General features: G+C 44.9%; 1 protein-coding gene across 1 annotated transcript in view; it reads left to right on the top strand.

Moving 5' to 3' along the window:
• Nucleotides 1–881: 881 nt before the first annotated feature.
• MAML2 (mastermind like transcriptional coactivator 2) overlaps nt 882–12,746 on the top strand; it is a 131,633-nt gene continuing 119,768 nt past the window's right edge. Inside the window, exon 1 of the mRNA XM_018552940.1 lies at nt 882–1,384. Coding sequence (XP_018408442.1) covers nt 959–1,384 — 426 coding nt within the window. The 5' untranslated portion in view covers nt 882–958. The remainder of the gene's footprint in view (nt 1,385–12,746) is intronic.

Here is a 12,746-nt window from a genome sequence, read left to right on the forward strand (position 1 = left end):
CCCTACATTGGTGGTCATTAGATACATTCCCCCTACATTGGTGGTCAGCGGAAAAATCCCCCCTCCATTGGTGGTCAGTGTAGAAATTCCACCTTACATTGGTGGTCAGCGGAAAAATCCCCCCTCCATTGGTGGTCAGTGTAGAAATTCCACCTTACATTGGTGGTCAGTGGAAAAATCCCCCCTCCATTGGTGGTCAGTGTAGAAATTCCACCTTACATTGGTGGTCAGTGGAAAAATCCCCCCTCCATTGGTGGTCAGTGTAGAAATTCCCCGTACATTTGTGGTCAGTGGAAAAATCCCCCCTTACATTGGAGGTCAGTGGAGAAATGCCCCCTACATTAATGATCAGTGGAGAAGGGTCCACCTTACATTGGAGGTCAAAAGAAAAGGACTTCTTACATTTTTGGTCAGTAGGATTAGAAACTTCTCACATTGGTAAACAGTTTAACAAAGAAAATCCTTTACAATAGTGCTCGGTAAAGAAGCCCACTCCTCCTTATATTTATGGTCTGTGGACAAGGGCACTCATATTGGTGGACAGTTGGAAGAAGAATGTCCATTATATTAGATGTTACATTTATGGTTAGTCAAGGAACCTCTAACCTCTGGAGGAACCGTGGTTGAGAAAGATTGCTCTAAATCTAAAGGGTCGGCATGACAGGTGTCATGAGAGGTGTACTTTAATCTGTCCATTGCTGCATTACAATATCCTGGGGCTTGTAGTTCTCCAGGCGCAGATTCTTTCCATCTGTACTGTGTATGAAATGCTTGATGAACACAAGGCACTAACATTCTTCTTTCTTCTAGGACAGGACCTTCTGCTGCATACATCTATTTTGTTTGGCGTTTCCTGGATCGTCTTCAAGCCTCCATTAATGTGGCACTAGGAATTATTATTACTCATCTGTGATTCCATCAGGTATTGGGAAAAGTGCCTCCATACCGTGCGGAAATTATGGGGGAAACGGCCCCCCCACAAGCCCCAGCGGGAAGCCTCGGAATCGGTGTCTCTGGCGTCGGCCTGCTCGGAGGTGGAGCGGCTGCCCCTCGCCTGCACACTGCCATAGTGGAGCGTTTGCGGGCGCGGATCGCTGTGTGCCGCCAGCACCACCTGAACTGCGAGGGTCGCTATGAGCGCAGCAGGGTGGAGAACACGGATAGAGAGAGGGAGAATACCCTGCAACTGCTGACCTTGGTGCAACACGGCCAAGGGACCAGGAAGAACAGCAAGCACAACAAGAGCACCTGTGCTGCTCCCCCGGACTACCGCCTGCACCAGCAACAGCAGCAGCTGCTCTCGGAGAACGGCAGCGATATCGGTGGAGATCGGCACCACCAAACGTCTAATAATCTGGGACAAAGAAACCCGGCGCTGGTGGCTGTAAGTAGAGTCACGGTTGTCTCTTTATATTTCTAATTCTAGATTGATGAAATAAATATAATTATTTAGGTGGAAATTAAGGCAGAGAGCTAAAGTAACATTTAAATATGTGAGTGTGACGGGTCTTACCTGCCAAAAATTGGTAATTTGGTTCAATCTGATTTTCTAAACCAGACACCCTGTGCCAGGCCCATGACCACACTCTGCTCCACTGCAGTTAAAGCTTTACAGTGTGGTCATGCCTTCCGAGACTGGACTGGGGAGGAGCAACAACACCCTGGACTACAGTGCTCAGCCCTTCCTCTCCCAGTCTGAATCCTGTAGTTCACTGCACAGCAGGAAGCTGGTACAAAGACGGAGCTACTACTTAAAGCTGAACCCCAGACACACCTTCATTTAAATAACTTACTCAAAAGCCACAAAGCCGAATGCCTTTTCTAACGCACATGTAAAAGTAGCAATGATAGCATCACTGTGCTGCACATAGCCAGTGTAGAGAACAGAGCTGTGGCAGGGACCCAGCAAGCTCCACCCACTACAGGAGGGGTAGGCATACCCCAGCCCTCTAGATTTGGTGAAACTACAAATCCCACCATGCACCTGCCTCTGTGAGTCATCCCTATGGCTGTCAGAGTCTTGCAATGCCTCATGGGATTTGTAGTTGCACCACAGCTAAAGGTCTAGAGTTTGCCTACCCCTGCCCTACAGGGTGCCTGAAGGATCTGACTAGTGAAGTGAGCATACTCCACTTTTTTTAGTAAATTTAGTGCTAAGTTAATCAGGGTCACTGTGTCCATCACCCCTCCGGCATTCACTTGTAACACAAATAAGAGTTGTCAGTGGCCTAGGATGTGCACCGTGATCACGTCACATATTTGCTATTTGGCCTTCATTTCTTCAATTAGATAATGTGTATATATAATATACACATATACTGTATAATATACACATATACTGTATAATATACACAAATACAGTGAGGAAATGATTATTTGACCCCCTGCAGATTTTGTAACTTTGCCCACTTACAAAGAAATTAAGGGTCCATCATGTTTTATCATAGGTGTATTTTAAATGACAGAGACAGAATATCAACCAGAAATTCAGAATAAACACATGATACAAATGTTATAAATTGAGTTGCAGTTCAGTGAGTAAAATAAGTATTTGATCCCCAAGCAAAACATGACTTGGTGCTTGGTGGAGAAACCCTTGTTGGCAAGCACAGAGGTAAGACGGTTCTTAGGGTCATAGTCAGCATTTTTCTTCCTCCAAGCACGGTGAGTCGCGTTAATGCCAAAGAGCATAATTGTGGTCTCATCTGGCCGCAGCACTTTCTCCCAATCCTTCTCTGAATCATTTAGATGTTCATTGGCAAACTTCAGACAGGCCTGTACATGTGCCTTCTTGACGTGACCTTGCGAGCGCTGCAGGATCTCAATCCATGGTGGTGTATTGTGTTATCAATGGTTTGTTTGGCGACTGTGGTCCCAACTGCGTACTCGCCCAAATGCTCCCAATGCCTATCCCCGATATCAGGACTTCTGGTATCAGGAAGCCAGGCTACGAGTCATTACATGCCGCCCTGCTTCCTGATTGGCTGGGAAACCGACTCCATGCTCCCTCGTCACCAGGGAGCATGCAGCTGGCTTCCCGGCCAATCAGGAAGCCGGGGGGCGGCCGGCGGCAAATCACTACCCGACCCCAGGCTTCTTGATTGGCCGGAAAGCTGGCTCCATGATTCCTCGTCACCTAGTGACGAGGGAGCATAAAGGTGGCGTCCTGGCTAATCAGGAAGCCTGGTATCATGGAGTACCGGAAATAAATATCGGCACTTGTACTCAATACCGACAAACCGGTATTGGTGCATCCCTAGTATATATAATATGCATATATACTGTATAATATAGAATTAGCCCTATTTCTCTATTATTACCATTCCTTGCTTCTGGACTGCCCAGTGTTCTTTTTGTTTCTAAATATTGTGGGTTATCACTATATTTTGGTGCCAATTAAAAAAAAGAAAGCTATAAATATCTTCAAGCTGAACTCCAAGATATGAAATTTTTGATTAAATACAAGAGTCGTGTGTATTCCTCCTCGCATTGTGGTGAGCTGTGTGCATTGCTTCCAGATCTGTGCAGTCATCCAATGTGAAATTTGGAGCTTCCTGTAATAAAGACCGGTCACTGCTGATCTCTCTCCTTGTGCAAGGTGACTGGTCTTGTCTCCACCCCCTCCTGTAGTTTTCTGTAGTAGGTGGGGCCTGCTGGGCCCCTCCCACAGCTCTCCTCTCTGCACAGACTACGCACAGCACAGCGACGATGTCACAGCTACTTTTATATGGTCATATCTTGGTGTACAAAGACATTTGGTTCGCACAAAGTGGATTTCTATCCTTTGTGGCTATTGGAGAATATATTTAAATGAAAACATTTGTGCTCAGAATTCGGGTTTAATCCTGAAGCCTGACTTTGCTGTGGACGGACCTTTTAAGAAGCTAGTAATCATTTTCATCTGGTTTCTCGGGAGGCATCGGCAGGGCTGTCATATTCTCAACAACATCCAGAGTGTGTTGGGCATGGCTTGTGACTCATGTTGGCCGGCCCGGTATTTGTGATGTAAAAGGCTGAATAATGCGGAGTGAGGCTGTGATGACTGATTAGGCATAGATCTCCATGAGGTCACATTGAGCGGAGCTGCCACTCCGATGATGGACGCCCGGCCTCCACAGACATACCGGTAAACCCGGAGATGAACGCAGCTCATTCACCCTTGTTCTCTGTGCCAGCCTTCCCTGAGGCAGTCTGTTGCCTATGCTGCAGCCATGTTTCTTAGCACCGTGGGTTTAAAGGGGACTTAATAAACATGAAGTGTTTGCTTGGCTTTGTGTTACATGGCAAGGATTGCTGCTGTGCTTATCAAAGCTACATCCCTCAATGATACTGTGATCCATTTTATTTCAGGCTGTACAGGTCAGAGGTCGCTCTGCCTACAGAGTAGACCAGAGGGAAGGCAACCTTGGCATGCCAGCTGTTGTGGAACTACAAGTCCCATGAGGCATTTCAAGACTCTGACAGCCACAGGTATGACTCCCAGATGCATGATGGGATTTGTAGTAAAAGCACCGTTGGAAGCAGGGTTGCCCACCCCTGGAGTAGACAGTACATTACCTACAGTAGCAAGTTAGCTTTTTAGATTCCTGGAGTCAGTGGCGTCACAAGCGGGGGGTGCGACCCGCACCCTAGTGACACCATTGGAGGGGTAACACCAAAATGACTGACAGTCATTTTGGTGTCACCCCCTCTGAAAAGTCGGGCACCCAGTCATGGACTGGGAGCCTAACAGTCTCAGGAGAGAGGAGGGGACCCAGCGGCATAACTTATCCCACCAGTTGTACGTCCCCTCCTCTCTCTGCCGGCGACCATCACCAAGATGGCCGCCGGCAGGGATTCGTAAGTTTACCGAGCATGCAAGATGACGTCACGGCGGGGTGTCACCCAGTTTCCGGTCTGGGAGACACCCGGTCTTAGGACGCCCTTGCCTGGAGTTCCTCTGTTGCTCCAGTATTGTCGGGCTCAAGAAAAGCGTATGGGATTTCTTGTCTTAAGACCTTTGTCGGATTTAGCTTTGAGCAACAATACATCTAGGTGTGAATGGGAACTTGAACTGCATAGGGGTTGCAAAGCATGATGGGAGAGGTTACATATTATTTGTTACATAGTATTTGAGGTTGAATAAAGACATAAGTCCATCAAGTCCAACCTAGTAGATGTATTTTGGGGTAGATTTTCTCCAGCTAAGGTGCAGTTCTGAAATATTTTTCTTGCACTTGTTTGTGCAATTTGAGGGTGTCATTATTGAATTAGTGTATTTGCTAATGCCTGGAGTTTGGCATGGTGCTGATCGCATTAGCGTGTATTAAAGAAAACCAGACTAAAGCCTCTGCTTTTGGGGTGGAGTGCACAAAGACGGTGTGAAGGGTATAAAAGGCCATCTTTATTGTGGTGTGCCTAGAGCAGTATGATCTGTGTACACTGTACATCCCTCTGCCAGTAATAAGAGATGATGAGGGAATTGGAACTTACTAATTGTATGGAAATGTTTTTTTGTAGTGTGTGTATAAAGGATTAGGAAGGAGCAGCTTTTCTTTACACAGAGTAAAGCCGGGTACATTAACATACCATAATGTACTTATAGTTGATACTTAGCTATACAAAGAGATTAGTGTTCTCTCTCAAGCCGTCAGTATGGAAGAGCCATGTTAGGCTGGAGGCCTGAGAGAAGAATACGCTTTACTATTGCAAGGGCAAAATGTTTGGTTTGGGATTAGTTATAAGATTTCCTCGCACAGGTCTGCTCTGTCAGGTTTATGGTGTGAACGTTTAGAGTTCCATATTCACATGTTGCAATTAGAGATGTATAGCACTGATGGCAGACAGACGGGACCCGTGTAAATGGGAACCATTCCCTGGAACCCATAAAGAGTGTTGTAGGTAGGGCTGCAGCTAGTGTCGCAGGTCAGTCTCTCTCTCTCTCTCTCTCTCTCTCTCTCTCTCTCTCTCTCTCTCTCTCTCTCTCTCTCTCTCTCTCTCTCTCTCTTCCCATCCTTCCCATCTTGTCTTGAATTGTATTGTGATTGTAATGTCTTCCTTTATATTGTAAAGCGCTGCGCAAACTGTTGGCGCTATATAAATACTGTATAATAATAATTGTCCATACCGGACATTCCATCCCGGTACAGCTCGGTAAAGCTGAGCCTGATAAAACCATAGGCTTAGGTAGGATATAAAAATTTGCACAGTAGGTGCCGCTGTCAGTGCCCTTATGCCCGGCATCCCTCGATCATGAGATTGAAGGAGCCTGTTGGAAAATTCTTGGCCGAACAGAGTTGGCAGGCAATCAGCTGCCAGGAGTTTTGCTGTTGGGTAGCTGGAGCCAGATGAGGACTCTGAGAGACTAGCTCCCCATCAGGTCCACCTGAGCCTAAAAAAAGGTCCTTCCAACATAAAATAAAAGTGAAGACACCCTGATATTGGAGGGAGATCATTTCTATGGTTAATTCCGTGTTTCATACTAATTTAATTTTGGACTCTAAAATATGTATACTTGGGTTGTTTGATGCTGAGGGACACACTATTCAGATATACACTGCGATCTCTAAAATGTTTTTTGTAGCCAGAAAACTTATTGTGCTGAAATGGATCTTCCCCAGTCAGGGGCGTCCCAAGACTTTTTTCCGCCTGAGGCTGCCGGGAAGGGGGGTGGGCGCCAGTGGCCGGTGTTGCTGGATAGTGCATAATTAGTCGGTGCTAGCAGAGACTGACGCCACTAAGATCCAGGCACAGAGATGTGTAAGGACTCTGCATTTCCCTGCTCAGCTCTTAGCAATCTGTGACTCTCTGGCCGGCATTCTGCTGAGCTCCTGGCAACCAGTGACATCACCGGTTGCCAGGAGCTCAGCGGGATGCTGGCAAGAGCGTCCCAGGTTGCTAAAAGCTGGGCTGAGAGATGTGTATGGTCAGCTGATACTGTAGGAAACTAAAACTTTTAAACATCAAGAAGCAGCATCCGTTGTAAGTGATTTCATCAGCATTTGAAATATCTTTAAAAACTCTAAAAACCTGTTCCTGGCCACTTGGTGATACTCCAGGTCCTACCGTCCATATGCTTCTCCCTCTTTGCTCTCAGAGCTGCCCATCTGGATGTGTAACTGGAAATGAATTTCCCTAATCTATTTGTTCTGCTGGTTTTTTACTTTTCTTGATGTGATATTCAATAGTATGATGGCATAGTAAGAATTGCTAGCCATAGTAACCATTGTAATATCACATTGGGATGCCCAGGTATCCTGAATTCTGTTACTTTGTTTGTGAAGGGAGATGGTCTCTTGTCTTAACTTTTTTGACCATTCCTTTGACTTATTTCTAACATGCAGTCCAATGTGACACTCAACAAACCCCTAGCCAGTTCAGGTATTTCATGTGTTCTAGCTTATTTTGCCAATAAACCTGATCTGCAGTGGGGGTTGAATAAATTTGATTACAACTGTAGCGCAGCAAGCATGCAAAAATGTGAAACAACAAAATAAGATTCTCTTTAAGAGAATCATCCCTCCAATGAAATGGAGTTGTGATTGCTGCTCTCCTGGATGACCACACAGAAGGTGGTTGTTGCAGCCTCCATGTTTTGGAATGATATGCTGTTTACTAGTTTATAGGGTGGAGGTGCAAATCTAACACTTCTCTAGACAAGTGATAATTGGAAAAGCAGAGCCAAAGTATGACTCAGTGCCACCGATATCTGTCACCTTAAATGGTGGAAACTTCTCATTTCATGTTCATTCATTTCCTTCAAACAGTGATGGCAGAAAAAGTAACGCTTTCAAATGAAGTCAGACGTCATTCGGCATCATCCTCCTTATTTAGAAACGCCCTGGGGCACAGCAATTTGGAGAGATTGGATTTGTATTCCGCCCTTCCAAATTAGCATGCTGCATCACCTGCAAGCTGGTGAAATATATTAGGAAAGGAACGCAATCTAGAAAGTGTTTTATATCTCAACTCCAGGCATTTAATGGACTCCTTGTGTAAAGTCAGGAAGTCTCATGTAAGGTCGGGAAGTCTCGTGTAAAATCAGGACGTCTCGTTTAAAGTGGGGAAGCCTCGTGTAAAGTGGGGAAGCCTCGTGTAAAGTAGGGAAGCCTCGTGTAAAGTGGGGAAGCGGGGAAGCCTCGTGTAAAGTGGGGAAGTCTCGTGTAAAGTGGGGAAGTCTCGTGTAAAGTGGGGAAGTCTCGTGTAAAGTGGGGAAGTCTCGTGTAAAGTGGGGAAGTCTCGTGTAAAGTGGGGAAGTCTCGTGTAAAGTGGGGAAGTCTCGTGTAAAGTGGGGAAGTCTCGTGTAAAGTGGGGAAGTCTCGTGTAAAGTGGGGAAGTCTCGTGTAAAGTGGGGAAGTCTCGTGTAAAGTGGGGAAGTCTCGTGTAAGCTCGGAAAGACTTGCGTAAAGTCAGGAAGTCTCGTGTAAAGTGAGGAAGCCCTGTGTAAAGTCGGGAAGCCCTGTGTAAAGTCGGGAAGCCCTGTGTAAAGTCGGGAAGCCTTGTGAAAAGTGAGGAAGCCTCATGTAAAGGTGCCCATACACCTTACAATTATCTGCAGATTTTCTGTGGTCAGATGGAAAAAGTGCAACAGATTGGCCCAGATGGAGATTACTTCATCCACACAGTTAAGTGTAGATGTAGGAATCTGTTCCACCTTTTCCATCTGACGACAGAAAATCTGCAGATAATTGTAAGGTGTATGGCCAGCTTTAAGTCGGGAAGCCTTGTATAAGGTCAGAAAGCCTCGTGTAAAGTCAAGAAGTCTTGTGTAAAGTCGGGAAGCCTCGTGAAAGGTCGAAAAGCCTTGTGTAAGGTCAGAAAGTCTCATGTAAGGTCGGGAAGCCTTGTGTAAAGTCAGGAAGTCTTGTGTAAGGTGGGGAAGCTTTGTGTAAAGTCAGGAAATCTTGTGTAAAGTCGGGGAGCCTCGTGTAAGGTCGTGAAGCCTCATGTAATTCAGGAAGTCTTGTGTAAAGTCAGGAAGTCTCTAGTGCTGTAACTATAACCTCTTGTCATATGATTCTGTACTGTACAACATCCCCATTTGAGAATACAGAGAGAGTGGTATGGAAACCATGAAAGAGGCTTACTTCAATCTGCCATGGAACAAATCTAGGGCTCATGCCGTTTTCCTGGGTTGTTTTCCTGTGTTTGACATGCCTTAAAGGGTTTCTAAAGTCATTTTATCAATTTGGATGTAGTAGAGAACATTTACAACCACTGTAGTGTTTTGTTTTTTTGCTTTGTCCCTATTGGGGAGGTTCACCCTTTCTTCTTGTCTTGTTCACTATTGTCACTGGGACTGAAGGTGAGGGAAATTCTAAAAAGTTTGACTTGTCCCCAGAACATCAACGAAGGAGACATTTTCCATTGGGGACACTTGTTCCATTGACAGCTGTCTTATGGTCACCCCTATGTTACAAAAAATTTGACAAAACAATTTTGGTACAATCAATATTAGATTTACAGAAACTATGTAATATAAGGACCTGCCGAATCTATCCGACCAGTTTGTATCCAATCAATCAGTGCAATGTAGTTGCACTACATATTTGTTGGTCGATCTAAAGAAGTTTGTTCCATCAGATTGTATAGTATGTGGTGAGCCTAAGAGAGGATTGCCTCTCCCTTCCTGTTGTGTTTTCAGTCACAGAAATTGAAGAAAAATCTCACCAATGAGAAAGAAGACCTGTGAAACTAAAAATAAGAATACTATCATTACAGGTATTAACCCTATGCAGTTACCAGAAGACTATATACACTATATTGCCAAAAGTATTGGAACACCTCCAAATCATTGGATTCAGGTGTTCCAATCACCTCCATGGCCACAGGTCTATAAAATCAAGCACCTCGGCATGCAGACGCTTCTACAAACATTTGTGAAAGAATGGGTCGCTCTCAGGAGCTCAGTGAATTCAAGCGTGGTACCCTGATAGGTTGCCACCTTGCAATAAGTCCATCTGTGACACTTCCTTGCTACTAAATATTCCGCGGTCACCTGTTAGTTGGATTATAACAAAGTGGAAGCAACTGGGAACAACAGCAACTCAGCTACGAAGTGGTAGGCCACGTAAAATGACAGTGTGGGGTCAGCGCATGCTGAAGCGCACAGTGCGCAGAAGTCGCCAACTGTCTGCAGAGTCAATAGCTACAGACCTCCAAACTTCGTGTGGCCTTCAGATTGGCACATCAACAGTGCGTAGAGAGCTTCATGGAATGGGTTTCCATGGCCGAGCAGCTGCACCCAAGCTTTATATCACCAAGTGCATTGCAAAGTGCCAGATGCAGTGGTGTAAAGCACACCAGGAGAATGGTACTTGCCTGACGGCATTGTGCCAAATGTAAAGTTTGGTGGAGGGGTGGGGGGGTTATGGTGTGGGGTTGTTTTTCAGGGGTTGGGCTTGGCCCCTTAGTTTCAGTGAAGAGAACTCTTAAGGCATCAGCATACCACGACATTTTGGACAATTTTATGCTCTCAAATTTGTGGGAACAGTTTGAGGATGGCCACTTCCTCTTCCAACATGACTGCGCACCCGTATACAAAGCAAGGTCCATAAAAACATGGATGAACGAGTTTGGGGTGGAGGAACTTGACTGGCCTGCACAGAATCCTGACCTCAACCTGATAGTACACCTTTGGGATAAATTAGAGCGGAGACTGCGAGCCCGGCCTTATCGTCCAACATCAGTACCTGACCTCACAAATGCACTTCTGGAAGAATGGTCAAACATTCCCATAGACGCACTCCTAAACCTTGTGGACGCCTTCCCAGAAGAATTGAAGCTGTTATAGCGGCAAGGGTGGGCCAACTCAATATTGAACCCTACGGACTAAGATTGGGATGCCATTACAGTTCATGTGCATGTAAAGGCAGACGTCCCAATACTTTTGGCAATATAGTGTAGCTTGCTGTATTGGTCCTTTCGTTACCCTTTACCTTACTTCTGCGGGGTTACAGTACCGGGCAAGAACAGAAGCACCCTTTGTAGTAATGATTTTCAGATAGGTACTCAAGTTCAGGACAGCTGCAGAGATATTTGCACCCTGTAATTCTTACCGGATTATAAAAAAAAGGCTATAAAGCGGCAGACCAAAAAAGGGAAGTTAAAGGAAATCTTATCCTTGTACGAGCTGTTCAGCTTCTTCCTACTCGCTCTCTCTTGGCTACCTTGTGGTTATTGTAGCAATATAATTGTGTGGGAAAATGTATTTCCTAAATTGCATACTTGGGATTCCTTACAGCATGTTGATACATCTGCATTCCATTTCATTGCCTGCTCTTTAACACTTTCTGCGCTGGGCTGTCCATCCACACTCAGTTCATCTGTAGGTGCCTGAAGGACATGACTAAGGCCATTCATCATTGCTGGCGGCTTTACTGACAGCTGATTTGGAAGTTGCACATATGAGTGCTTCTTGGCCATGTGACCAAAATCCTATGCAATGGATCCTGTCATTTCTAAGGGCTACATTTTTAATTGGATGTTCCTCTCTTTTGGTAGAGATCATGTGACCAAAGCTAAAGCAATTCACATATTGATTTCACTAGTTGCCTGCACAGTTTCAGCCATGAGTGCAGTGTTTACTTCATAAAATTGCGTAACCAAGGACAACTGAGGCGTTACTGTAAAATTCCTTGATAGATGAGGAAGCTGTCTTTAGATCTTTCTCTTTCAAACTCTTGAAAACCTTGAGCATGTTGATCCACGGAGAGACACCTGTGTTATCACGGATTTGCATGTGAAAACTACTGAAAATATATATTCAGGGGTGGACAAATTATTATGGAATTCATGGGCCAGTCTGCCCAATCCAGGAGCCAGCAGGATTTTTTTCGGAGCGAGTTGCATTGACAACAACTAGAGAAAACCTCAAAAGTGATGTGCCAGCTATAAATTTAATTGGCTACCTGGCTCCTGATTTATATATAGATCTATATATATCTATATATTATATATACACGGCCTGGCCAAAAAAAAGTTACCACCTGAATTTCGGGCAGTGTTATGATCTGGGGCTGCTTCAGTTGGTCGGGTCTATGTTCAGCAATATTATGTTGCCAAAAAATGAGGTCAGCTGCTACCTGAATATACTGAATGATCAGGTTTTTTCCATCAATGGATTTTTCGTTCCCTGATGGAACATTGGGCATATTCCACGATGACAATGCCAGGATTCATGGGGCTCAGATTGTGAAAGAGTGGTTCAGGGAGCATGAGAGGTCATTGTCACGCATGGATTGGCCACCACAGAGTCCAGACCTTAACCCCATTGAGAATCTTTGGGATGTGCTGGAGGAGACTTTACACAGTGGTCTGACTTTCCCATCATCACTACAAGATCTTGGTGAAAAATGAATGCAAAAAATTTCTGGACGGAAATAAATGTTGTGACATTGCATAAGTTTATCGAAATGATGCCACGGGGAATGTGTGCCGTAATCAAAACTAAAGATGGTCCAATGAAATATTAGAGTGTGGGACTTTTTTTTTTGGCCATGCAGACTATATATATATATTACAACCCACTCATGGGTCTTGTGGCAGTGGATAAGTCCTAGCAACACATTTCAACAGTCGAAGGGAGCTTATTTGATCTTTATAATCAATGACAATAAAATGTTGATGCTTTGACTTACCTTCGCTGCAAGACCCATGAGTGCTTCTATACCTACTTTAGATGTGTATGGATATTTCTGTTTGAATAAACACCTGGGCTCACAGAGTTGAGTGTGGTGGCTACCCTTAGGACCATATATATATATATA

The sequence above is a fragment of the Nanorana parkeri genome, unplaced genomic scaffold (assembly GCF_000935625.1).
Source record: "Nanorana parkeri isolate BGI_ZX_2015 unplaced genomic scaffold, ASM93562v1 scaffold102, whole genome shotgun sequence".
In the NCBI taxonomy this organism is placed as follows: Eukaryota; Metazoa; Chordata; class Amphibia; order Anura; family Dicroglossidae; genus Nanorana; species Nanorana parkeri.